Below are 25,821 nucleotides of genomic sequence, written 5' to 3' on the forward strand. Positions count from 1 at the left end.
ACCCAGCAGCCACCTAGAGAACACAACAACTTGGAGGCAGTTTCCGCATTTATTCAGACCCTTTGGCTGCCCTTTAGAGGCCAGCTGGGCCAAGCTCCTTTGGAGGGCCTACGGTCTGTCCCTGTGAATGCCAGTCTGCAGATGATGCAGATGCCGCCATGGAAAGCAGTGCCTAAAGAGTCAGCAACAAAGTGCTGACGAAGTGCTAGTGTTAAGTACCATAGACCCCATGCCTCTGGAGGAATGGGGAGCAGTGCGCCTCCGCTAGCCCTGTTCTTAGACTGCACGGTCGCCCTCCTGTCCCTGGAGCCACCATGACCCTCGCCAGACTGGGAGGGAATATCTCTCAGGGACGCACTCGTGGGAGTCGGGGGAAGTCTGCTGAGAGCGGAGGCAGGCAGCTTCTGGGTCACAGGGACAGGGCAGAGTGGTCATGGCCTGGAAATGGGAGAGGGTAGAGGCCAGAAAGGCCCTGTAGCCTTGCCCAGGACCCACATCATCAGAGGTGTGGGCTGACACTCCCAGAGCCCAGCAGTGCCCTGGGGGTCAAGGCCTATTCCTCCACTCTCACCAGAAGGCACAGCTTGGCAGGGCAGAGGGCTGGCCCACACACCCAGCCGAGAAGATAGGGAGCAAAGAGCCACGAGGGAAGCAAGGCTGAGGGACTTCTCGGATAGGGACTCCAGGCCCCGCCCGAGGCCTCACACTTCCCTGCTGCCCCAGTGTCTCCCCTACTTTAATGCCACTGGCCCCGAATGTGCGGGGGAGGGGAGGCTCCAGGAAGCCAGAGGGCAAGAAAAACCCTCGGAGCAGGAAGGGAATGGTGCCAAGGTCATAGGGGATTTCCATTTCAAGTCCCAGGGCAGAGCAGGGCAGTCAGCCGGGGCAGTGGCTACAGACGGGGCTTGAATTCCCGAGGGGGAGAGGGGAAGCTGCGCTAGGGAGATCGCCCTGCTCCGGCCCTCACCCCACGGGCTGGGCCATCTTAGCGTGCAGGCTCTGGTGGGCAATGAGGTGGGCGCGCTGCTTGAAGCTCTTGTCGCACTCGCCGCAGCCGAAGGGCCGCTCGCCCGTGTGCACGCGCCGGTGGTCCAGCAGGTAGGAGCGCAGCGAGAAGCTCTTGCCGCAGTCGCTGCAGCCGAAGGGCTTCTCGCCGGTGTGGATGCGCTGGTGGTCGGCCAGGTAGGCGCTGCGGCTGAAGCTCTTGCCGCACTCGGAGCAGGAGAAAGGCTTCTGGCCCGTGTGCACGCCCTGGTGGCGCACGAGGTCCGAGGAGCTGCGGAAGCTCTTCTCGCACTCCTGGCACTTGTGCGGCTTCTCGCCCGTGTGCGTGCGCTGGTGGCGCGCTAGGTCGGAGCCCCAGCGGAAACGCTTGCCGCACTGGCCGCAGCTGTGAGGCTTCTCGGCCGCCAGGTCCCGGAACTGCCGCCGGCGCGTGGGCGGCCGTCCTCGCCGCGCCCCTACTGCCCGCCCCAGGGTCGCCCCTAGCCGGGCCTCGCTCTCCCAGACCTCAGCCTCCGCAGGGCTCCAGGACACAGTCACGTCGCCGCCGGCCTGACCCGGGAGCGCCTCCTCTGGCCGGGAATGCTCACTGTGGCTCTTGAGCCCCAAACCTGCAAGCGGAGAGGAAGTGGCCTCTTCAGACCCACTTGGTTCTGGGGCCAGAGCTGAGGCCGGCAGAAACAGGGCTCAGGGGCAAGCGCCTTGGCAGTCCCTCGGACAGCCCAGGCTCCAGCAGAGCCCAGGTGCAGCTTCGTCATCCACACAACGGTGACATGACCTATTGCCACAGAGAAACGTCTAGAGCCATGGCAAGGCGCCCATGGGCTGATCTGCTGGCCAGGGAATCCTAGTCACACACCTGATCGACCTGGGCCTCGGCTGCCACACTGGGGTCCTACGTCTCACTCTCTGAAACCTGGCTGTTCAAACTCCCTAAATGAAGAGATTCAGGTAAAGGCTGTAAATTGCACAGACTCTTACCATTCAAAGCAGAAACTGAGGAACCACATTGGTTCAGCTAAGGTGGTTCCTCTCACTACACAAGCTCTCCTTCTCCAAACTCAAGAACAAACATTTAGACTGGGAGGAATCCTGGTTCATCCCATTGGATTGTGTGGATTAAATGAGATGATCCCCAAATAGTGCCCAGGCTTGGAGAGGGACCCCAGGATTGTGGCCTCTACTGAGCAGGGCCCAGGCCTCGTGGCCACGCAATAGGTGATTTCACTGCCAGCATCTCTTCACAGGGCAGGCTGAGGGCCGTGACAACCACTGTCTACACTGAGTCTCAGCTCTGTCCCTTCAATGTCTGGTCACCTCTGAGTCTCAGGTCCCTCGACTGTAAAACGGGGACAACATTTCTATGCCCCGGGTTGTGCGGATCAAATGAGATAATGCCCATACAAGTGCTCAGCACAGCACTAGCATGTCGCACGCACCTGTCACATATCAATACACTTAGAAGGCAGAGAAAGATGAACATTAACACAAAAGAGAAATCACCCAGGACTCTTGAAGGGACCCAGGGAAAGCCTACCTTGGAGCCAGCTAAGGAGCAGGTGGGAAGGAAGACTGAGGATTCCAGCAGGACATGCAGGGGTGTGGCCTGCCTTTGCCCACCTTCTGCTGCTGGGATCCTGAAGGAGGCTGCAGCCTACTCCTCAGAGGAGCCAAGGATTCCAAGGGTCCCAGCTGTACCCACTGCTTACCCAGAGCAATGTTCCGGGTGTTCTCCCGCTTTATGTCCCAGAAGAGATCTCTCTGAGCAGGATCTAGGGACCCCCATTCTTCCCGGGAGAAATAGAAGGGAATGTCTCCAAATGTCACAGGTCCCTGGAATGAGGTGAAAAAACCCAGCTCAGGGCTGCCTTGCTCAGGACTCCCCAGGCAACTGTGGGCGGGGGCAGGAAGGGGGTTGGGATGGGGACAAGGATGGGTCCAGGCAGGAGTGGGATAGATGGAAGAGGCTTTGATGAGAAGGCAAGGCTCACTTTAGGGACTCAACACCTCAGAGGGGACAAAGAGACTGATAACTCACAGGGACCCCAGAGGCAAAGCAGGTGTCCGTCGTCTCTCTGGCACTCCCCTCTTTAAGCAGAGCAGGAAACTGGGCTGAAGGAAAAGAACGGAGCCTCAGAGAAGCCAGCCAGGCCGGAAGTGAGACCTCACATGCTCTCCTGCGCATGATGCACACACACACGCACGCACGCATACGTGGGCACGCACGCACAGGCACCTAGGTTTCACAGGACACAAATACCCTTCCTACTCTTAGGGCAATGCCTGGGAAGGAGCCAGGCCCCAGCCCAGTCACTCTGCAGCCTACCAGCTTACTCACCACCATGGCTGTGCTGCTCCCAGGGTACAGGCGGCTGGCGTTGTGCCCCCACCTTTGGGGGAGGCCCCTTGGCCTGGGATCCATGGACTGTAGCCTCGGGTTCCACCTCCTCTGAGGGCACATCCTGTGCAGGAACCACAACATGCTCATCAGGACCGACACCAGACCGGGGAGACAGAGTTTAATCCCTGGGAAGGAGACACAGGACATGACCCTCAGGATCCTGAGGTGCGGGGAAGGAGATCAACATGGGGCCCCAGGAAAGTCCAGAGGAGAATGTGACACCAGGCAGTGCTGCGTGCTCAAGGACATTTCTCGATCAAGCATGAGGCCAGAATCAGCCTCCAAAGGCCAGAATCACAGAACCACTTAGCAAGGGGGCGTGGGGGAACCTTCCTGTCATGGGCAGAACCCCACACCCCAGCCACTCATTAGCACCTCCCCAGATGCTTCCAGTGTTAAGGACCCAACTCCCCACAAGACAGCAGGGTGGACAGCTCTACCTTCTCACACCCACTCTGGTCCTCTCATTACGTGTATCACTGTATCCCCAGGGCCTAGCCTAGAGCAGAACAGGAACAAAGATCTGCAGAACCTGTGTGGAGCTAAAGCCTGCCTTCCTGGAACATGCCCACCCTGGTCCCGCTGCTGTCTTTCAAAGCTACCAAAAAGAAACCAGATTCATTTGGACAGTGTCTTTCAGAAAGCAGCATCTGTTATGATGTGCTCCTGTGGATGCTCCCTCAAGCTCTGCGTCCCCACCACTCCTGGAGACTCTTCTTGATGGAGATGGCCCTCTCTTCAGCCCAGAGGCCCCTCACCTGCGGCCAAGCTTTCACTGGCTGCTTCTGCAGGTCCTCCACCAGGGCGACGGCTTCCTCACCACTCCCCGGGCATCGCTCACGCACCCAGCCCTGGACGCCCCCAGGCAGCACACTTAGGAACTGTTCCAGCACCAGCAGCTCCAGGATCTGCTCCTTGGTGTGTAGCTCGGGCCGCAGCCAGCGGCAGCAGAGCTCCCAAAGCTGGCTGAAGGCCTCATGGGGCCCACCTGCATCCCCATAGCAGAACTGCCGAAAGCGTTGGCGGCAGGTCTCGGAATCCCTGCTGTCCTCTTGCTGGGCAGAGTCCTGCTCCCAGGAGGAATCTTCCACCTTGACGATCAGAAGCCCTTCTCCCTCCCCAGGGGTCTGGTCTCGAGGCTCTGGGGTGGCTGCCATCCCCCTGCCCTACGGCTCAGGGCTGGTGGGCCTCAGCCTGGGCCTGGGAGCCCACCCTTCAGTCTCCCAGAGGGATCCCCTGTGGTAGCCGGGCTGACATCTGGACACGCACTCCTGGGGAAAAAATAAAACAGGAGAGGGCAGTACATGAGCCAATGCCAGCCTGGAGGGACATCCAGGAACTCCAGCTCCCATCCTGTGGTGGCCCTGAATCCTTTTTTAGGCTCTCCTGTAATACCTTGCTCACGTGACTCTCTCTCCTACTAATACAGGCCCACAGCCCCTTATCCTCAGTTCTGAAATCCAAAACTCCCAGTTTCCACCACCTGACCTGCTATATGAGCCTATTTACAATCTCCATTTATCCTACTTAAAGTAAACGTTCACATTTTTATGGCAGAAATATTAACATATTTGCTCAGCTTATAAAAACTCATCAAGCTGTATTTATAATGTATATTTCCGTATGTATATTATACTTCAATTTAAAAATTTTAATTAATTCATTTGATTATTCAGTGTTCTCCCAGAATTTATGGGTGGTGTCACTTGATATACCATATGGGCACTGTATTATCTTCCTCAAATATAAAAATTCCTGAATTCCAAAACACATCTGGCCCTGGGGGTCAGCAAAGGGCTCACAGACACCATCCTAAGCCACTTACCCACAGGTACATATGAATGTATAGCACATATTTATACCTTATTGCCACTCACAATAGTTCTGAAAAGTGTGCACTTTGGAGTCTTCTTTAATTGCTTTTTCTTTCAACCATACAAACCATTGTAATACAGAAGGGGGAATTTAAACAAAACAGAAATACATAAAAGAGAAACTCTCTCTTCCACACTGCAGGTGCCCCTCCATTAACAGTCTCACATATAACCTCCCAGACCTTTTCTTGCCTTATTTACTGAAAATGTGTCTATAGAAAAGAAAAAATTAAAAGTGCTTTGTGCGTGCTTTTACATCAATGAGGTCTTACTGCACATACGGTTTTGTAATCACCTAACTGTTAGTTTCCACCTAACGACGCTTCCCAGGGAGCAGCTCTGGGAGATTCCGCAGTATGGAAGTGCTCCAGTTCCTCAACCAACACCCGAGCGAGGCAGGCAGGCAGGTTGTTTCCAGTTCTTCTCTACTACACACTAGCACTTTCTTCACTTTATTCTTCTCCTTCTCACAACACCCCTGAAGTACGCACTCCACTCTCATCCTCCAGTGACCGAGGAGGCTCGGCTCGGAGAGAGCCAGGGACTCACCAGGGTGGCTCGGCAGGACGCGGCGGGCGGGAACGCGGACCCGCCCGGAGCCCGGCGCTCCGTCCCCGGCAGCCTTGCCCGCGCAGAGCTGAGAGGCGGCGGGGCGGGCAGCGGGTGCAGGAGCCCCGGGCTCCCCTCGGCACTTCCCAAAGGTGTGCGTCCCCTTCGGTGTCTGCCTCGGGGCGCCAGCCCCGGCCGCCGGGAGCCCCGCTCTCGACCTCGGAGCCCGGCGGCCCGCGTCGCCGGTCCCGCCCCCGGGACACACCGCCCACAGCCACCCAGGCGTTCCCAGTTCCGCCGCAAGGCCCAGGCGCCGGAAGTTGGCGCGGCGCTCGCCGGGAAGCGACACAGCGCAGGCGCCGAGACAACCGCTGGAAACTACACGACCCAGTCGGTCGTTCCCCTGTTAAGCGTGGTGCCTTCTCCCTGACAGATGGCCAATGACCGGGGAGAACCCGTAGGGCTGGTCTTCTGGCAGCGACGCCATGCCCGTCAAAACCCATGCCACTCGGCTGGGGTCTGCGCCAAAACTGGTGCTGTGCCGCTCTCTAGATTTAGCTTTAGCTTCTCTGCTCCTCTGGCCCCTGATGGGCAAGAAAGGGAAGGAAGCTAAGGCTGGCCTGGTGGGCGGAGACGGCGGCTGACCCAACCGCGAGTAGAGAGCTCGCTCCGCCGGAAGGGATGCGCTAGGATGGAATCTTCCTACCGAGGCCGGCTCTTTCCGCTCCAGAGTGGGTGGAGGGCCGAGGGGGCCGCGGCCTAGCAGCTGGAGCTCGGCCTGGGAGAATCGTCTCCAGCCTCTTGGGACTCGCCCTCGCCCAAGTCTTTAGCAGCTCCCAGCGGGGCGCAGAGCTTCCTGGAAGATGCAGCCCAGTGAAGGGCGTGGAGCTTCCTTCGGCGCTTATCCGTCTCCGAGCGTCGGCTGGGGTCGCTCGGCGGGACGCGGCAGGCGGGGACAGTGACCCCGGGGAGCCGCGCGGTCTCCCACCAGCGGCGTCGTCTGAGGGGCCGGGGGAATCTAGAGCAGGCTGGCCGTGTCCGGGAAGCTCTGGGTTCTCCTTCCATGCCTGTGAACCTGCTCCCACCCTCTCTACTTACTCCTTGACCTGGAGATCTGCAGCTGAAATAGAAAGAGCTTTCTTGTTTTGTTTTGTTTTGATTATGCAAGTATGGCATGCTTAGTGTAGAAAAGAAAGTTAAAGTGGAAAATTATACAGGCATCCATATCCACAAGGCTAGTTCCCTCACTCTGCTCAAATGTCACTCCCTCAAAGTGGCTTTCCCTAACCCTACGTAAACAGCCCCACCAACCCCATACCTCTGCCCTGCTTTATTTTTCGTCCTTTTATCACTACCTGACATATTTGTCTCCCACTATTTGACTGTAAGCTACATGATGTCAGACCGTTTTCACTGCCCTACTCCCAGCACCTAGAATTGTGCCTTGCATAATATTTGTTAAATAACTGAAGGTAAAAAATATTCCTAATAAGGCCATTCAAAAATAAACATTATTAATATTTTAGTCCTGTTCGTACAGTTCTACATCTATAATAAATCTGGAATCATTCTATCTAAGTAATGTTTTGTTGACATGTAGGTCTATCAGGGATACCTTTCTATAACAGCACTTATAAACAAAATTCACCTATTTTGCAAGCTGCATAGTATTCCACAGCACGAAAGTTCCATATTTTATCTAAAGCCTCTTACTCCGTATTTGCAGATCATTTCTATATACACCTTCTTGCCTTTGCTTGAACTTGCTGGAGGGCAGGAGCCAAGACTGTTCTGTGAAGACTGCTGAAGTGGTTGCTACTTTCCCCCAAGGAAGAAGGAACTTCAAAGTCCTTTTTTCCAGGTGCAGCCTTACAGTGTTCTTCCGGCGCCCTCTATCAGCAAAGACTAACATCAAGTTGGCTAGCCAAGGAGAAATTCTACAGGGTCCAGCTACAGTATCACAAAGCAGGGCAAATAGGGTGTTTGGGGGCTGAGAGAAATAAATTGATAACTGGCACACCTGCCATGTATTCTATTGAGCATTGCTGGTAGATGATAAATTATTTTTATACAATTATATTTAAATTGACCACCTAGTTGCACTTTCTTTTCCTTCTGATAGTGTTTTATTTTCCTGGCTAGAAAATAAAATCTATAAATAATGGAAAAAGTACAATTTTTCTTTCCAGAAAATTTATATTCACTTCCAGAATTTATACTCATTATTTTCTTAGTCTTATAGCATTGTCCAGAACTCCCTAAACAATCTTAAAAATTGAGGACAGCAGCATCATTGTCTTGGTTAATGAAAATACTTTTAGTGGTTTACGACTGTCTATTGTCTCTGATATATATCCATGCTTATATTAAGGAGCATCTATTCTCATCTGCAGCAGAAAGACTGCTTGTTGTTCCCCAATATCAGTTTTCCCTTTCTATAGTAAGAATTTTTTGATGAGCACATGACCATTCAGAATAAAGAGTATGTTTTCCCAGCCGCTCTTGCATGTAATTAAATTGAAGCAAGTAAGTTGTGAGCAGACGTGATGTATGCATCTTACTAGAAAGGGATGAGCCATGTCTTCCTATTCTCTTTTCCCCATCTGCTAGCAGGAATTTGGACATAGTGGCATGGACCATGGAGATGAGAGTAACACCCAGAGGTGGCAAAGCAATAAGACAGAAGGTGCCTGGATTCCTGATGATTGTGGAGCCACCAGACTAGCCCTGGATTTATACCCAGGTAGTGATGTGAGAGAGAAATAGATACCGTTTAAACCACTGTTATTTTGGATCTCTATTACAACCAGAATGTATATCTCAAGTAGCACTACTGCCTACTAAGTTTTTTCATTAAAAATAGAAGTAGAAAAAATGTTTATTTTTATAATTTCTCCTATGGGATATTGGATATTCAGAATTTCTATGTCTTCTTAACTACATTTTGATAGTTTTAATTTTTCTAGGAAATCATCCTTTTCATCTACAATTTCAAATTTTTTCTTTGAGGAAGATTAGCCCTGAGCTAACTACTGCCAATCCTCCTCTTTTTGCTGGGGAAGACTGGCCCTGAGCTAACATCCACGCCCATCTTCCTCTACTTTATATGTGGGACGCCTACCACAGCATGGTTTCCCAAGCGGTGCCATGTCCTCACCCGGGATCCAGACCAGCGAACCCCCGTCCGCCGAAGCGGAATGTGTGCACTTAACTGCTGCGTCACCCAGCCGGCCCCTACAATTTCAAATTTTTTAACATAAAGTTGTACATAGTATTCCCCTTTGATTAAAATTTTTTAAATCAGCATGTATGGTTTTGGGATCATGAGAGGGCACTTTAATGGCGGTGGAGCAGCAGGCTAGGACGACCCTCAGTCCCTGTTGACTTTGTGGATTAGGGCTGCCATCCCAGTCCTGCCATAGGCTGCTTACCTCCAGCCCACCTCGAGACTTTATCTTAAGAAATACACTTCCGTCTTGCTTAAGACCCCGTTATTCTGGGTCTGTTATTTGTAGTTAAACTGAATCCTAACGGTTTCACTACCTCGTAAGGTTGTTATAAAGATTAAATGAGAGAATACATGTGGACCACTTAGCCCAGCACTAACTCTGAACACACAGTAAGTGCTCAATACAGAGTGGTGAGTTCCAGGGAATTATGCATTACCAGGAACTGTCATATAGGCATGGCCACAGGAGCATAGGGGACATGAGAGACTGCAAGAGTTTGGCCCTCCAGGCATCTTTTCCCTGAAAACTGGAGCTCAACTTGTTCTGGTCAGGCCTGTTGGCTTGTATTAATCTTCATGGCTAGCCAGGAGCTTTGTTAGTTGAGGACAGAAAAACTGGTGTGCTCTAGGAGGTGACTGAGGTGCAGGCCACCGAGTGCTGCCTTTGCAACCCAGGCGGGAAGACTGCCTGACCCCATGTCACACGCTGGCCGAGGAGCAGGAGGATGAGAAAGGTTGGATCATCCTCGTAACCTCCTGTTCCCCACGCTCCGCGGGCCACCAGGGAGAAACTGGCCACAGCCCCTCACAAAGTCTCACCTCTCTAGCCTCCCTTCCTCCCTCCCTCCCACCAGGGGTGTCATTTCAGCTCCTGGAACACCAGTGTCTTTCTCATGGCAGGGCCATTATTCATTCTGTTCCCCTTGCTTGGAAGGTTCTGCCCCCAAATCCTTGTAAAACGGATTCTTGTCATTCTTCAAGTCTCAGCTTAAATGTTCCCTCCTCGGAGGGGCCTTCTCTGACAATCAGTTCCTAACATCCTCCATTCCTTCACCCTTTCTTTCTGGCATTTGTCACTACTTGAAATTCATGTATGTGCCATTTATCTGCTTGTCTGTCTTTCCCACTAGACTGGAACCACGTGAGGGCAAGAATCTTGTCTGACTTTTTCATCGCTTGTTTCTCAACACTTAGCAAAGGACCTGAAACGCAGGCATTCATTTCCTACAGCAGTCCCTCCCCACCCGCAGCGGATACGTTCCAAGCCCCCCCAGTAGATGCCTGAAACCGCGGATAGTACCCTCGCCCTCCCCGCGTCCCGGCCACCTCAGTTTCCCCGGCTCCACCCGAAAAGGACTGCGGTCTCCTTCCAGGTCGTTCCGCACCCGCGCCCCGGTCTCCCCAGGCAGCTCCGTCAGGTCCTGCTCCGGGGCTCGGAAGGTGCTAGAACGCCAGCGGGAGGTAGCCGGGCCCTGCCAAGCTCCAGTGAAGGGGCCAGGTCTCCCTCGGCACCGCAGACAGGCCAGCCATGCTCTGGGCGGGATGTGGCCGCCGGGCTCGGGCTGCCTGGGTCTCGGGGACAGCAACTAGATTCCAGGGCTCGGCGCGCGAAGCCGGAAGAGGCCCTGGCCCGGAGCCCGCGCCCCGAGTCCGCGCCTCCTCTAGGACGGCAGGCGGCTTGGCATCTCGGTAGCACGCCCGGGACGGCTCTGAAACCTCGGGAGCTGGCGGCGAAGCCAGGAGTCCAGCCCGCGGTCTTCGGTTCCCTCCGCAACAGACACGAGGCGGAGGGAAAAGGGAAAGTTTCTATGCCGAGAGCTTCCGCCAGTTGCCCAGACGACCGTGCAGCTTTGCAGCGTGGAGAGGGGAGGGCCGCTCCCAGAACAAACGCCGGCCGTGATTGGCCAGTTTTCCTGGAGCCCGCCCCCTCGCTCCGCCCCGACACTTAATTGGCTAAGGGCCGAGCGGGAGAGGCGGGGCTTTCCTGAAGCCAGGCTCCCCGCGTTGAGGCTGACCCCTGTCGAGACCCCGGCAGATGTCCAGACGTCGCTGCCCCGCAGGGTCACACGAGCTCTGGAGCTGTCCCAGCCTAGCCTTGTGCTGAGGCCGATGTCCCTGGCCCGCCCGGGGAGGGCAGTGCGGCCAGCCGGCCCTGAGCGCCCTCAGCAAGGACCTGGGCCGAGCCCGCGGGCCGCGCGAGGAGAGCGTGCGAGCCCGGAGGGAATCTCCCTCCGCCCTCACCCTGCGCTACTTCTGTGGCGCAGGAGCAACAGGTCGGGTTCTCCGGTGCCAAGAGATGGGGTGTCAGGTGTGAGCAGCAGCCAGGGAGCAAGCCACACCTGAGCCTCCTCACCCTCTAACCGGAGACACCAAGACCCTTCTCTGTCGTCCTCCGCCTAGTCTGCGTCCTCTCAGTGACGCCCTTAAGCCTGACGTTCCAGGCCCTTCCACGACATCCCAGCTACCTCCTCAGTCTTAGTTGCTCTTGTCAAATATTTTCCAAACCGCCAAATCCCACTCTTAAAATGCTCTGGCCAGGTCTGTCCCAGAATGGTGCCTCTGGATGGATCTCAAGGGAGAAGCGGTCAGAGACCCATGGGCTCTTGGAATCATGTCCCTCTACACTGTGCTGTGAAAAGGGGAAACAGTTTCTCCTGGATACTGTGGTCTCTGCGCTCCTCAGAGGCCAGAGTGGTCTTTAAATGATTCCCTGGCTCAATCGACCAGACCTCTGAGTGGTTCAAATCCTGACATGTTGGCCACGTGGCCAAGGAACTGAAATCAAGGCAAGCAAATGAGTATTCTGTGCTAAGCTCATGGCAGGTGATGATGGCTCCCTGTGTCGTTTGAACAAGTCTCTTTCCCACCTCTGTCTCTCCTTCACGAGAAAACAAGCTCCTGGGAGCAGCTAGCCTGCTTTCCGTGCACGAGTGCAGCCCCTCGCACCGAGCCAAGCAGAGAAACCTGCTTTCTGGCTGAGAGCCGGAGTCATAAAGACAAGCTGAAGGGAGGAAACTGCTTGCTTTCTCGCTTCTTCAAGAAAGAGCCATCTAATTCAACCAGTCCTGCCAGCAACCCAACCCTAGATCCCACTGAGACCTCCCAGATACACCAAGCCCTGCCTGGGCCCCCACTAGTCAGCAGCTTCCTGGTGTCTAGCTGATTACATCCCCTCCCACCCCCATCTGAGTCCGATGCCCCTGAAGGTTGAGTCCATCTTACTCTTTTTAGACAGCCCTGCCCCATAATGTCATGCACTAATTAGTCAATAGCTGTTGGGGTGCGTGGAAATAGTGGTAGTCTTTAACACGGTAAAAGCCCTGGACCTGAACCCCAGCTTCCAGCTCTCTGCTTGTATGACTTTGGGCAAGTCATTGGACTTCTCTCTCAGCCTCAGTTTCCTCATCTATAAAACTGTGATAAAAGCCACTGCTCAGAGTCGTGGAGAGTAGACGTAACATATATATGATGCTTGGCCCCCGCCTGGCAGGGCATCTGCTCAACTGGCAGCTATTATTACTATTTACAGTTGGCTGTCCCGTTCAAGTCACTTTGTCCCTTAGGAACTAGGAGCCAACCAGGGGTGTGGCCACCCTGCTGGCCCTGTGATCCACGGAGGCAGGTGGGGTGTGAACGGCCTCCCTGACGCAGATGTCCTCAAGGTGAGTTGGTGTCAGAACTGAAATGTTATCTTGGAAGCTGAGCTGCAAATCTAAGATAATAAGCAGGCTGAGCGCAGCCCTCCCCAGAAAAAAAAAGTAGAGAATGGGGAATAGGAGCTACAGAGGTCCAAAACCAGAAGACCAGGAATAAAACAGGGCCAGGGAGGGCAAATTATAAAGGACATGTGTGAAGAGGAGAGAAGGTGAGAAGTTGCAGAGGGAGCTGGCAGCAGCCTCACAAAAGACCAGGAGGGGACAGTGGTCCCTGGTAAGGGAGGAATCCTTACTGGATTACGGCCGAGCTCCAATGGAAGCAGAGGGAAAATGTCCAGTCACAAAACTGAGGTCCCAGTGCCTGAGACAGGAGACAGAGTAGGCAGGGGACCATGAGCATGAGTTCCCATGAGTTCCCAAGCTGGCTCTGCCCTACTCTCTGGCTCTGAAGAGAAGAGCCGAGGGGGGGTCCAGAGCTCAGTGGGCAATGTCCCTGGGATGAGAGTGATAACAGCATCAGACTGCCCTCTGGGGGAGCCACAATTTCAAAAGCAGCTGGTTGGCTTTGGGTTGGGAAACCTCTCTGTGCTCAGAAGACTTTGCCTGCAGACTTATAGTCCTGACACTTTGGAATGGACCCCAAGCCAGGTCAAGGCTGGGGAGGAGAGTGCCCAAGGCCCCAAGAGAGCAATGATTTAGGGATGCCTGAGTGATGACACATGGTTGACCCAGGAGCCCCCCACAGTCCAGGGTCAGCTGCCAGGGCCCCACAAGACAGAGCTATAGGCCATCGCTTGAATTCCAAGGCCTTTAATTTGCAGCTGGCATCTCTGCTCCTCACCCTAGCTCCTCCTGTGTTGCCATGCCCCACCCTGTGCCAGCACCTCCCCAATCCTGTTCCTATGCCCACCCTCATTCCAACAGCAGCTGCCCTTGCTCCTCCTCCAGGGGCCCAGCCCCTTCTCTCCCCATCTCCTAGGTGGGAGCAGGTGAGGGGGCTGCCAGAGCACCCGCGGCCCCCAGCATCAGCATGGCCAGAGCCTTAGGCCCAGTGGTGTGGATCTTCTCGTGCCGGTGCAGGTTGGAGCGCCGGCTGAAGCTCTTGCCGCAGAGGGGGCAGGAGTAGGGCCGGACGCCACGGTGGGTGCGCTGGTGGGCAGTGAGGTGCGAGCTGTGGCTGAAGCTCTTGCCGCAGTCGAGGCAGTGGTAGGGCTTCTCGCCCGTGTGCGTGCGGTTGTGGGCAATGAGGTTGGAGCGCTGGCTGAAGCACTTGCCGCACTCGGGGCACGGGTAGGGCTTGACCCCGGTGTGGGTGCGCTGGTGGGTGACCAGGGCCGAGCTCTGCGTGAAGCACTTGCTGCAGATGGGGCACTTGTGGGGCTTGGCGCCCGTGTGGGTGCCCTGGTGGGTGACCAGGTCCGAGCGGCGGGTGAAGCGCTTGGCACAGCGGTCGCACACGTAGGGCTTCTCGCCTGTGTGGATGCGCTGGTGCTGGATCAGTGTCGAGTGGTGGCTGAAGCTCTTCCAGCAGGAGGGGCAGGTGTAGGGCTTCTCACCCGTGTGGATGATCTGGTGCTGGATGAGGTGCGAGCTGCGGCCGAAGCGCTTGCCGCAGTCCGTGCAGGCGTAGGGCTTCTCGCCCGTGTGCGTGCGCCGGTGCGTCACCAGGTGTGAGTGCCAGCTGAAGCCCTTGCCACACTGCTCACACTTGTAGGTCTTCTTGCTGGTGTCGCCATCGGCGGGCAGGCTCTCCTCGCTGTTCTCGGGGGCACCTGTCTCCCCTTCTTTGGGTTTCTCTGGGAGGTGGCCCTCCTGGGCCTTCAGGAGGCTGGTGTCAGGTGGGGCTAGTTTTGGCTGTCTCTCCTCTGGGGGGCCTGGCTGCCCGTCATTTTTGGCTGGCCCTGGGCTCTGGCTGTTAGCTGCTTGCCGCCTGCCCTGAAGGATGTCTCCCTGGGTTCTCCCTGCCCTGGTCCTGAGGGCCTTCACATCCCTGAGGGCTGCCAGGGATGGAGCTGGCTCCTCCTTCCCCACCTCAATGGCTCCTGGAGACAGGGGGTTTCCAGTGAGAGAGAGGCTTTTATGAGGGACCCAGGGGAATTCTGGAGATGAAGATAAGGGCAAGGACCTGGGAGGAACCACCCTCTGCAGAGGGGAGGCTGGTCGCCCTACCCCAGGAAGGGCCATGTGTCTGTACCCCACAGGAAACAGAGAGCCCACACTGACAAGGAGCACCTGGGAGTGACAGCTACAACCCCTCTACCCCATGCCACAGCGCCCGCCCACACGCCACCTCTGCACACACCTCTCTTCTCCTCCTCATCTGTCTGCCGGCACGAGCTCGAGGCCTCACCCTTGCCCTGCACTTGGGAGGCCCAGACAGGTCTGCCGAAGGGAAACCCTGCCCAGAAAGAGATGCTGCTCTCAGTCACGGAAATGCTGGGTGGCACAGAGGGGGACGCCACGCCACTGCGAAGTGACAGAGCAAAAGGGGACAGGGTGCAGCCCAGAGAACATGGGGTAAAACTAAGTGAGCTCAAAGACCATTCTGGGTCAGGCATCTACGCTGCTCTAGGAAGCCGCTCCAGGGTAACTGCCAGACATACCCTTCTCAGGGCTGAGTCAGGCTCTGTCTCGCTACCCTGAATGAGCATCGGAAGCAAAGGGAGAGGAGCTAGGCCAGCTCAGGGCTGGGACCCCCTTACGTCACAGAGCCCCCAGCAGCGAGCCCAGTGATGTCGTAAACCAGATGCAGCCTCCCACTCCTGTACCTGTACCTTCACAGGACCATTGGCAAAAAGGGCTTCTGGAGGAGGGGCAGTGGGCAAAACAAGGCCAAGTGGGAGGGCCTGGATAAGAGGGCCAGGGACACTGCCCACCCAGAAGTCAGGGACCAAAGGTCTATTTGCCAAGTCCTTTGAGGTGAAGGCCCAGGAATTCTGATTGTCAGTCACAGAGCAGAGGGGCCCTGGCCTCCAGGCCCTGATCCAAGCCCCGTGGGAGGGAAGGAATGTGTTGGATCAACCGGATAGTTAAGGGCATTTGTGAGGCCGCAAATGGGTGCTAAGTTCCCTCTGATCTCCCAGTACGTGCCGGGACCTGCTGGTCTGGGCTCTGGGAGAGTTAACAGTGGGTGGTGAGCAAACCTGTGATAATTAAAGGAGTGAGCAGGGCGGCAGCTGAGACTCGGGCCCACCAGCAAAGTCAGCGGTGGGACTACCAGGCCCCCAGCTCCGCCTGGACTAGCAGGTGTGCAATAGATGTGTGTTGACAGACAGACTGACTGACTGACTGAATGAATGACAGTGAATGCATGAACGCTCTGAATTCTCCATAAGATCTCATAAAATTCTGCCAAGAAAGCTAGAGTTTGAAACTAAGGAGTCAAAGCCCTGGGACTTAATTACTTACTGTGAGCAAAAAAGAGGGAGCCAGAGCAGATGTGACAACTCAGTCTACGGGCCTGGAGAGATTAGCTGGCACCATGTCCCCCACACACACCAGACAAGCAGCCCCGACTCTGGAGCCACACCTTCTGCTCAGACATCGCTAAAGTTAGGCTTCAGGAGGAGGAGGGTGAAACGATAGGAATAAGCACTAGGGAAGAACTGAGGAGAAGCAGAAGGTCCAGGTCGGCACTGTCCAACACAGCAGCCACCAGCCACGTGTGGCTATTTCAGTTCAAATCTGAGCTGATTAAAGTGAAAGAAAAGAAAAAACTCAGTTGCTCTAGCTGCATTTCTGGTGTTCGACAGCCACATCTGGCTTGTGGCTACCATGTCAGCAGATACAGACCAGGTCCATCACTAGGAAGCTTCTACAGAACAGCAGACTAGATAAACCATGGGAGTTTATGGGGTTAAGCCCTAGGGGGTTAAGCCCTAGAAAGGGAGGAGTAGGGGGTGACAGGGTAGGCCCCACCCCGACATCCAGGGCCTCAGGAAGTGGCGCCCCAGCACATGCAAGCCCTTACCCAAGGACAGCCCGTTCCTCTTCTGCAGGACATCCCCGTAGAAGCTCTGCTGCGTGTGGTCCAGCCGCCCCCACTCCTCCCGGGAGAGGTACAGAGCCACATCCTCAAAGGTCACTGGCATCTGAAACAATATGAAACGCCCACTCTCCAGGACAATGGAAGGGCATGATGGTACCAGGATGGGGGCAAGACCCCAGATTCCCAACCCACTGCCCTGAGTGATGCCTGCCCTCGGGTCTGATGGTGAGGCGGGACAGCCACACAAGGATGGCTTTTCTGGGGTGAGAACAAAGTGGTTGTGTACAGCAGAAGACAAGAGACAAAAACAAGAGTTCTTCTTTGTGGGACCACAGCAAAGATCAGGATCTCCATGCACGTCCTTCTTCAGCCCCCAACCTCAGGCCGGCGCTCAGAATTGCCAGAGACAATTCCCCATCAGGGGTGCTGTCCCTGCTCCTCCTTCGCTTTTCGTCCAGCCTTGGCTGGGACACTCACCTGGGACCAGGCGGTGAGGAGCGCCGCAGCCATTTGCCGGTCTCTGGTCCTCCCCTCACGGGAAAGCACAGGGATCTGGGGGGAGGGGAGGGCTGAGAGGGGAGAGACATCCTCAGGGCCGCCACCTCACCCTGCTGGTCCCGCTGGCCTGCCAGCAGTCTCATGCCTGGCCTGCCAGGGATGCCCACGGCTTCCTCAAACCCCACCCCCGACGCCCCCCAAGAGTGTCAATATGCTCTGAGGTTGCCTCTCAGAGGGGCAGCCTCTGAGAGGCAGGCGGACTGACATCCGGGTGTCTCCCCCTGACCATGGTGGGGGGCTCTTCCCCTCCCAGCCCAGGCCATGAGCCTTCACCTCTCCCCACAGCTGCCACCAAGGAAAGTGCCTCTCTCCACATCCCTCTCCTCACCTCTGTCCCTCTTCTCACCTCCGCCAGGCAGGAAAAGAGCTTTCTCCTTAGAGCCTAGGCTTAGGGGCACCGAGCCCCGAGCTCCTTGAGTCCCGTCCTCCTGCAACACCACCTCGGGGTGCTGCTCTTCTGGCTCCATCTTGATGTGGGGTGACTCTCGAGTGGCTCCCAAAGGCACCACCTCCTCTGCCTCAGAAAGCATTTCTTGACAAAGATGCCTAGGACCTGGAAGCTAGGAATGACAGCCCCCATCAGCGCCAGGATGGAGAGAGGAAGACACATCCGGGGGTCCCGGTGGGGCAGAAACCTCAGAAGGCCAAATGCACACCCAAAGGCAAGGCACAGCTTGAAGGACTGGCCTTGCTTCCTTCTCCGTCCCCAGGGACAGTGCCTCTCCTGCTCACCCCAGCAAGGGAAGGAGGGCAGGCTCAGCAAGGCCCTGCCAGGTGCAAGCCGGCCGGGTGCCCACAGGGCAGCTGCCTCTTCTCACTGCAAGCCTCACTCCTCCCCCAGCAGTGTGGACTGTTATTTTTTAATGTATGAGGAAACTAAGTGCAGTGGGTTGAATAGCATCCCCCCAAAATTCATGTCTGCCCGGAACCTCAGAATGTGATTTCATTTGGAAAAAACGTTTTTGCAGATGTAATCAGTTGCAAATCTTGAGATGAAATCATCCTGGATTTAGGTTGGGCCCTAAATCCAATGACTGACGTCCTTATAAAAAGAGGAGAGGACACAGAAACATGGAGAAGGCTGTGTAACAACAGAGGCAGGGATTACAGTGATGCAGCCACAAGCCAAGGAACACCTGGAGCTACCAGAAGCTGGAAGAAGTGAGGAAGGAACCTCCTATAGAGCCTTGGGAGGGAGCTAGCCCTGCTGACACCTTGATTTGGGGTTTCTGGCCTCCCGAACTGTGAGAGAATAAATTGTGGTTGTTCTAAGCCCCCTGGTTTGTGGTGACTTGTTCTGGCAGCCCCAGGACACTAACACACTCAGGCTCACAGATCCGACAACAGCCCAAGATTACGGAGCTCATGAGCGGCTCAGCCAGGATTTGAACTCAAGCGTATCTGACTCTCAAGTCACCCCCAAAGCCACCAGGTCTTGAAGGTGACAGGGAGGCATCATGTGACCTTGGGCCATTTCCGGCCTGACTCAATTTGGCTGAAACAGTTGGAGTTTTTTGGTTTGGAGAAAAATAGCCCAAGGGTGCCACTAACTCGGCACTAACTGTGCCGAGGCCTCGTGCCCACCTTGGTCTGATGGAAAACTCCTCTCAGGTTCACCCATTCAGCACCGCCCCCCACAGTGGGACTTCCAGGGTCCTCTCGGCTCGTCCCCTATTCTTCACACCAGCCTCAGCCCCAGCCCTCTGGGAGGGTAAGGAGCAGGCTTTAGTCACACAACCGGGACTCGAACCCAGAACAGCCCCTTACCAGCTGTTCAACCCTGAGCAGGCACAGCCTCCCTGAAAACCTCAAGAACTTTGGGAGAGTCACTTCCCTCGCAGGAGGCCCCTGGTGAGGCCTCCTCATCAGCCACAGCATGGGGACTGGCCAGCCTTCTCCTGGGAACCCAAGCCTACCCCTCCACCCCCATCTATGTTTGGGTCTCGAAGGGAAAGACCCTCAGGCCAGGAGTCAGAGTGCCTGGGAGCCAGAGGGGCCAGGTGGTCTCTGAGACTCAGCTGCTTTGCCTCGCGCACAGATAACACATGAGAAAGAACTGCCCACTCTGCAAAACTCTGGATAAACACAGAGCAGCGCCGGTAATTATTATTATTACTCTACTGTGTGAGCTGACAGATTCCAACATCAGCAGAGAGTGTGCTGGATGTGTAAGGCCCCGTGTTACAAAGGCATCGTGCAAGGGAAACCGAACAGTAGTAACAATTCTTTGTGCGTCTATGGTATGAAAATGGTAGAACTGACACTTGGTTTGTATTTGTATCTACAACCACTGGAAACACTAGTTGAGGGGATACAGGTTTCTCTGACCTAGTCTAGTTGCCGTGGGTGCCCTTGTTTTATGTGTTACAATAATGATCTCCTACGGGCTGACGAACTGTTACAGAGGACTCTCGTGCCCATCACCTCCTCCGACCCCCTCATAACCTAGGCAAAATGAGTGGGGTGGCAGACACAATGTCCACATTTTACAGATGACACACCTGGTTCCCAGAGGCCAGGGGACTTGCCCAAGGTCACACACCTGGCTGTGGCTGACTCATATTCCTCTGATTCCAAACCAGTGAGCCTAGTCCCCCTGCAGGCTGTAATCACATACACTCACACACACACACACGCACACACGCAACAGGTACAGAAAGGACTAGGTGCTCGGATCCAGAGAGAAAGGAGACAGGGTTCCAGGCAGAGGGGAGTGGAGGGTAGACTGAGGCTTCCCTGTGTGCTCTGGGAGCTGTCCAGAGAGCCAGCCCCACCGGTAGGACCCCCATGCAGCCTCTCTGCTCTCTCGTGTGGCCTTTGGTCTGCTGCCTACAGAATGCACCAGGCAAAGCAATGCAGTTCCACAGAAGTGGATCCCAGGTGGGAGGCATTTCCCATCATACCATCTTCTCCTCAACACCCCTCCTCCCCTCATCCACCAGCCCTGCTCCCCTAGTGGGTCTAACTCTTCCACTGGTACAGATACCCTGCCTTGAAAATCCTCTCCTGTTCCAGTTCTTTCCCAGGCGTGCCTTCCTCACCCAGCACCCCTGTCCATACCTCTTGGGCCTTCTTCTTGTCCTGGGTAGCCCGGATGCCTCTGCCATCTGCAGACATTTTCTCTCTCAGACCTAGAAGGCACAGCACCCTCTTGTTGGCCAAGCCCCCTCCAGCTCCCAGCCAGGAGCCTGGAAGAGCAGAAGAAAATCAGCCAGCATTATCTGGATGCCTCTGAAGCACCCCGAAAATCCCCATGCAGGACCAGACCCATCCCTGTGCCCAAACAGAAATAAAGCCCCCAGATGCCATCTGATGGTCTCACTCTAGATGTCTCTTGGCCCCTCACTTCAACAGAATGCTATTTTGTATTGTCCCCTTTGTCACTGAAGCAAGAGCCCCACATCTCAGAGCAGCTGGCTCAGGGAAAGCCAGGGCTGACTCGGAATCTGTATCTCCTGTCATCAGGAGCTGAAAGTTCTGCAGAGATCCTACAAAACAGGTGCTGGGTGGGGCCCTGCTGGGCACAGCCAGCTCTGCCAAGGAATCCAGGCCCTGCTGTCTCCCAGGCCCAGGACACACACACCCCTGCACTCGGCCTGACTCGGCCCCACCTGGGATCCAGAAATTGAGCCAGCTGCTCTCAGCAGCCCTTCCTGCAGCTGCAACCACCCACCTGGGGCCAGGAGTCCATCCTGTTCACAGTCCCAGATGCACAATGTCCTTCCCCTTTCCGAACCCGGGTCCAGGCCCCCTTCTCTCCCCGCCAGCCTGAAGCCTTCCACCTTTGACCCCTCCCCTCCTGCCAGCTGGCCAGGAGCGTGGGTCCCAGGATCCAGGTGCCCTCCCCCGACCCTCCCTCACCGAGATGGAGGTGAAGGGGGCACCTCGGGTAGTGGGGTCCCCTCCCCGGGGAAGGGAGTCTCCACAGCCTGCACGGGCGCGGGGAGCCGGGTGGAGACTGGGATTAGGGACAACAGGAAGTCCCTCCCAGATCCCGTTCCCCATGCAGCTGCAGCCCTATAGGGTTCCCGGCTTCAAGGGTTCCGGGTCGGGGGTCCCGAGCCTGGCTGCACCTGCTCTTGGCGGGGAGGTGACTCCCAGATCCGCATTGCCTGCTCATACTCTTGAGACTAGCAAAGCAGGAGGGCCAAAATGGGAAAATACATTTTGTAGAAGGACTTTGATATTTCATGTTTCAAAGAGAGCATTGCAGCTGTCCTCACAGGACGAAGGGCACCTTGCTGGGCAGAGGGCTCCAGGGTCCTTTTCAGCACACAGGGCTTCTGAAGGTCTTATGGTGTCTCCATGGAGATGCCCCTGGATTTCAGTTAAGGCCCCCAGGCCAGTCAGCAGGTCCTCTGGGTTTCCCCCAAGACTGGCCCAGAGTTCTCTCTCCCTAGGAGTGAACTCAGGAAACAGAGAGGCCCGGGAACTCCCCTATATCCCGACCCCTCCATGCCCCACACCTCGGAAAGACGTGGGATCAATCTGATTTTTCTAGACCCCCTCCCCCAGCTCCTTCTCAAGGCTGGGCATAGCAAGGGTAAAAGTGTCTGATCAGCTCTCCGTGGGTCCCAGAACCTCAGACACACCTGGCAGCTTCATATTCCACCTCTCAGTCTCCGTTTTCCCTTCAGACTCTGAGAACTAAGGCCTCCAAAACGGGAGGACAGAGGCTGCACTTCACTTTCTGGGGTGAGGAACCCATTTCTGCAGAGCAGGGCATGGGGGATGGGTGTCAGGAAAGGGTTGGGGGCCCAGCCCTGGAGTCCTTTCCAGGAAAGTTCCTCCAGGAAAAGTTCCCACGCCCACCACCTTCAGCCCAGCAGAGTCCTCTGAAATGTATCCCCTTCACCCTGTCAGACAGGCACAACTGGCCCCTGGACCGGCCCACAGGTGTGCTAGATGGGCTCACAGGGTTTAAATTTTTTTTTTTTTTGAGGAAGATTAGCCCTGAGCTAACATCTACCGCCAATCCTCCTCTTTTTTGCTGAGGAAGACTGGCCCTGAGCTAACATCCGTGCCCATCTTCCTCTACTTTATATGTGGGACACCTGCCACAGCATGGCTTGCCAAGTGGTACCATGTCCACACCTGGGATTCCAACTGGTGAACCCTGGGCCACTGAAAAGGAATGTGTGCACTTAACCACTGCACCACCGGGCCGGCCCCAGGGTTTAATTTTTTAAAACTTAGTTTCCAACATTTAAAAATTAGGAGTTCTCATAAAATTGATTTTCTTGAAAAATCAAAATATCTGGCAACCCTGGGCCCATACTCCCCACACTCAGGGCCAGCTCTCAGGTTGCTGCATTTGGTCTCCACTCGGTCCCTGCAGCATTTCGAGTTTGTGTCTCTGCTTTTGGAGTTAAATATGCTTTAGGAGTCCTAGGATTCTGATCAATTCCACTGTCACTTTAAAGAAAGAAAAATGACCCCTGGGGTTTGTCTCTGGTCAGTATTTCCAGCTGTTTTAATCCTCAAGGTAAAGAGGGATGTACAAAGTTGTAGCAAAAATCAGTACTGTCTTCAAGTGAGAGAGAGAGAGCTCTAAACTGAGAAAAAGCCACAGCGGGTCCTGGAAAAGATTATCTGCTCAGTCTGTGAGTATTTCTCCATCAAACGAGGAGCAGAGCCAGTGTCCAGAGTAAGGGAACTCACTCCTGCTTTCACCCCCCAGAGGTTTGGAACCCACCACGATATCGCCTAAACTAGACCAAATGAAACCTCAACACTTACTTAACTGTTCAGAAAATACTAATTGAGCACCTGCTATATGACATTCGCCCCTTCTTGGAAATGAGAGGAAAGTCTTCCACGGCTGGCTCTAGGACTGAGCAGGTCTAGCAGGAAGGGTTACTACATTTGCTGTGCAGGAACTGCAGCCCCTGAAAGAGTTCCGAAAGGCAGCAGGAAAGGGAGAATCAAAAAGTAAAGCAGAGGTTAAAACTCAAATGCCTCCAGCAACTGGCAGTACCATAAATGATCAATGCCTTGGGTGTAAGACCAGAGTGGGGAGAGACTTCAAGGGCCTCAAGAAACCACATTTTGTTTAAAGGGGGTGGTTGGGAGCCCAGTATTGCCAAAGCTTGAAGATTTTTCAAGAGAAGCCAAAAAGAATTCGATTTCTATGTGAAACATATTGACTTTGAAATGTTGATGACTAAACATTTTAGAACTCCATACAAGTCCAGCAGAAAACATCTGCTGTCCAGCTCACAGGCCACCAGTATAAGTATGTACTCACCTCAGGAGCCTGTCACAAGGATAACTATCATGGATGAAGGCGCTTATCAGAGCTTCAGGCACCGGAAACACTCAACAAATGCCACCTCCGGTATCTGGTGGCCTCACTGAGCTTGAGTAAGGAGAAGATGCCACCGTTAGGAACTAAATCACAATCTACCCTCAGAGACTGGCCTGAAACCTAACTCAGGTCTTAAAGAGGACCTTAAAAATGCCCAGAATAATAAAAACTAGAAAAAACAATCGTCTGAAGAAACAAAAAACAACTTGTACTAATTAAGGCGGTTAAGCCAGGCTGGAGACAGGGCAATGCAGAGATCCAGCTGTAGGAGGGAGAGAAGACAGGAGAAAATAAAGGAATGTGAGAGAGCCAAGAAAAATTGGAATAATCGAGTAAACAGCAGAGCAAATATTAACTAACCACTGAAAAAGAAGAAAAGGAAACCAGTATAAGTATTACATGGGTGGGGCCCCAGGAATGAAAATATTTTAAAGAAAAAGAAAAATAAGAACCCCCAGGGCCGATGGAACCCCCAGGTGGTGAGAGCTCACGCGGCCGGCGGCCCGCTCACCCCCGGCGGCGCGAGACGACCCCGCGGCCCGGTCCCCTGATGCTGACGGCCGCAGGCAGACGCGTTCCAAGCCGGGCGAGGCCCAGGAGCCCCTCGAGCTCCAGTCGGCGCCGCCCAGCTCCGCAGCCCGCGGAACACGGACGCGGGGAGCGCGTCGCCCAGGCAACGACGCTGCCCCCGCCCGCCTGCCCACGGGAGACGCCTGTGATTGGCTGGCGCCCCGATGGCCCCGCCCCGTCCAGGGTCCCGCCCAGCCACCCTCACCTGCGCGCTCCCGTCGGCGCCCTGGAGGGGCAGCGCCACCGAGGGGGAGGGTCCCCCTGGTGCTGCCTGACTCTCGCCGGTGTCCCCGCGTTTCCCGTCCGGCTACCCAGTTCCAACTTCCGGCTTTCCTGGCTCTGCCGCGGCGCCCGCTGTGGGGGCATCCGGGGCGGTGAGGCCCGCAGGGCGGATGCCCGCGAGCCCTCGAGTCGGCGTCCTCCGTGGGGAAACTGAGGCTGTCTGCGCGAAGCCCCTCCGCCCGAGAGCGCCGGCGCCAGGCCTCCACGGTGGGGACCCGGGAGCGCGAACTCCGCCCCAGCGCCCGGACCTAGCCTCCCGGGACAAGGGTCTCGCCCCACACTCACCTGTTCTGAATTTCCGTTTGTTTTGTTTCAATGGGAGTGTACCATATGCTGCTGACCTGCCCCTTCTGCGTGCGTAACACATATCTTAGAGATTGTTCAATATAAAAAGCATAGAGAAAAAGACAGAAAAAACAAACAAAATATAGCGTGTCTAAGACAAACACGGCCAAACATTGGTTAAAGCGGTGGAAGCAGATTTTGTCGGTAACTACTGACCGCAGGGACAGAGCTGGCCTCCGTGATTTGTGCAGAGGTGACGGCGTTTTAAAGGGAGAATGAGGGCGGGGGAGAGCCGGGCTCGGTAGTCAGAGGAGTGAAACATCACAAGGAGCCCATCAGCGTAGATGCGACTAGGCCAGATGTCTGCTGGTGGCAGTTATGGAAGTCAGGAGGCTGTCCTCCGGGGAGAAGGGACACAGAGGCCCTGTCCCTCCCGACGAGTGCATTTCAGAGGAATGGCTCTCAGCTGGGTCACAGGTGCTCCTGTTGTAACAGACTCATGTTCACAATTATGCCTCCTTCTTAGTAAATGCTCTGAGAAAGGGACGTCAGGGCCTATCATAGGTGTTGGCTGGAACAAACAGTGGATTCTCCTGGCAGCAGTGGTGAGCTTCCTGTCCCCGGCCGGCATTTAATGGGGGCCTGGGGCCATCCCAGCCTCATGCTCCCAGAAGCCATGCTGGAGCTCGGTCAGGTCTCAAGGTGTGCGTTTGGATGGAGTGGTTGTGCTGAGAGTTCTACAGTCCTCAAGCGGTGCCTTGCTGTTTTTTAACTGTAGCATGTTCCACTGCATGGCTATGTCACAATTTCTTTAACCAGGCCCCACTCACCACCCAATTCTTCATACCCTTGCCTTGCAGCAACTAGAACTATCCAGCAGCTATTATCAGGGAGCCTTTGCTCCTTTCCAATGGGTGAGCAAGGCTAACATCTGATCTTGCAAACAGGGCTGGTGGAGAGGCTGCCAACACCAAGCCTAGCTTCCAGATCACAGCTGTGATGTTGGCCTGGCAGCCTGCCTATCACAGTCAGCAGAAACAGCTTTTTCCTGCTCTGGGCAAGCTTCAGGAGGACAGGAGGCTCCTCCCTAGGCAGCAACACCAAGCTCTTCTTTCCACGA

General features: G+C 55.2%; 2 protein-coding genes across 24 annotated transcripts; both read right to left on the reverse strand.

The window, feature by feature from the left end:
• Positions 1-35: 35 nt before the first annotated feature.
• On the reverse strand, positions 36-10,893 carry ZNF213 (zinc finger protein 213). Of its 3 annotated transcripts, none has more exons than XM_014730208.3 (6): positions 10,382-10,893; positions 4,162-4,674; positions 3,341-3,464; positions 3,041-3,114; positions 2,712-2,835; positions 36-1,613 (listed from the first exon to the last, which is right to left on the reverse strand). In XM_014730208.3, exons 2-6 carry the CDS (start codon positions 4,558-4,560, stop codon positions 964-966), a joined length of 1,371 nt encoding a protein of 456 aa, XP_014585694.3. In that variant the 5' UTR covers positions 4,561-4,674; positions 10,382-10,893; the 3' UTR covers positions 36-963. The 3 variants fall into 3 exon arrangements, with proteins under 3 accessions (XP_014585694.3, XP_005599094.3, XP_070088462.1); XM_005599037.4 differs by lacking the exon at positions 10,382-10,893 and adding an exon at positions 5,827-6,419; XM_070232361.1 differs by lacking the exon at positions 10,382-10,893 and adding an exon at positions 5,573-6,122.
• A 2,612-nt stretch (positions 10,894-13,505) lies between these two features.
• ZNF205 (zinc finger protein 205) lies at positions 13,506-24,597 on the reverse strand. 21 transcript variants are annotated; one of them, XM_070232344.1, is made up of 8 exons: positions 24,340-24,597; positions 23,505-23,615; positions 20,318-20,388; positions 17,604-17,817; positions 17,177-17,268; positions 16,682-16,802; positions 15,014-15,109; positions 13,506-14,753 (listed from the first exon to the last, which is right to left on the reverse strand). In XM_070232344.1, the coding sequence occupies exons 3-8, from the start codon at positions 20,372-20,374 to the stop codon at positions 13,687-13,689; spliced, it is 1,647 nt and encodes a 548-aa protein (XP_070088445.1). In that variant the 5' UTR covers positions 20,375-20,388; positions 23,505-23,615; positions 24,340-24,597; the 3' UTR covers positions 13,506-13,686. The 21 variants fall into 21 exon arrangements, with proteins under 21 accessions (XP_070088445.1, XP_070088442.1, XP_014585703.2 ...); XM_070232341.1 differs by having other exon boundaries at positions 20,318-20,445; positions 24,340-24,488; XM_014730217.3 differs by lacking the exon at positions 24,340-24,597 and adding an exon at positions 24,076-24,266.
• Between the last annotated feature and the right edge of the window lie 1,224 nt (positions 24,598-25,821).

This window comes from Equus caballus, chromosome 13, assembly GCF_041296265.1.
Source record: "Equus caballus isolate H_3958 breed thoroughbred chromosome 13, TB-T2T, whole genome shotgun sequence".
Classification (NCBI taxonomy): Eukaryota; Metazoa; Chordata; class Mammalia; order Perissodactyla; family Equidae; genus Equus; species Equus caballus.

What these genes read in the sequence shown, in the direction of transcription:
- ZNF213 (XM_014730208.3), bottom strand. Translation starts at nt 4,560, where the DNA reads ATGGCAGCCACCCCAGAGCCTCGAGACCAGACCCCTGGGGAGGGAGAA. An exon ending in GGAGCAGCACAGCCATGGTG is followed by an intron (nt 3,115 to 3,340) that starts GTGAGTAAGCTG and finishes CTTTTCCTTCAG; the next exon opens with CCCAGTTTCCTGCTCTGCTT. An exon ending in GCTTTGCCTCTGGGGTCCCT is followed by an intron (nt 2,836 to 3,040) that starts GTGAGTTATCAG and finishes ACCTCATTCCAG; the next exon opens with GGACCTGTGACATTTGGAGA.
- ZNF205 (XM_023616450.2), bottom strand. Translation starts at nt 21,262, where the DNA reads ATGGGGAACGGGATCTGGGAGGGACTTCCTGTTGTCCCTAATCCCAGT. An exon ending in ACAAGAAGAAGGCCCAAGAG is followed by an intron (nt 17,818 to 20,317) that starts GTATGGACAGGG and finishes TGTCATTCCTAG; the next exon opens with CTTCCAGGTCCTAGGCATCT. An exon ending in TCCTCACCGCCTGGTCCCAG is followed by an intron (nt 16,803 to 17,176) that starts GTGAGTGTCCCA and finishes ATATTGTTTCAG; the next exon opens with ATGCCAGTGACCTTTGAGGA.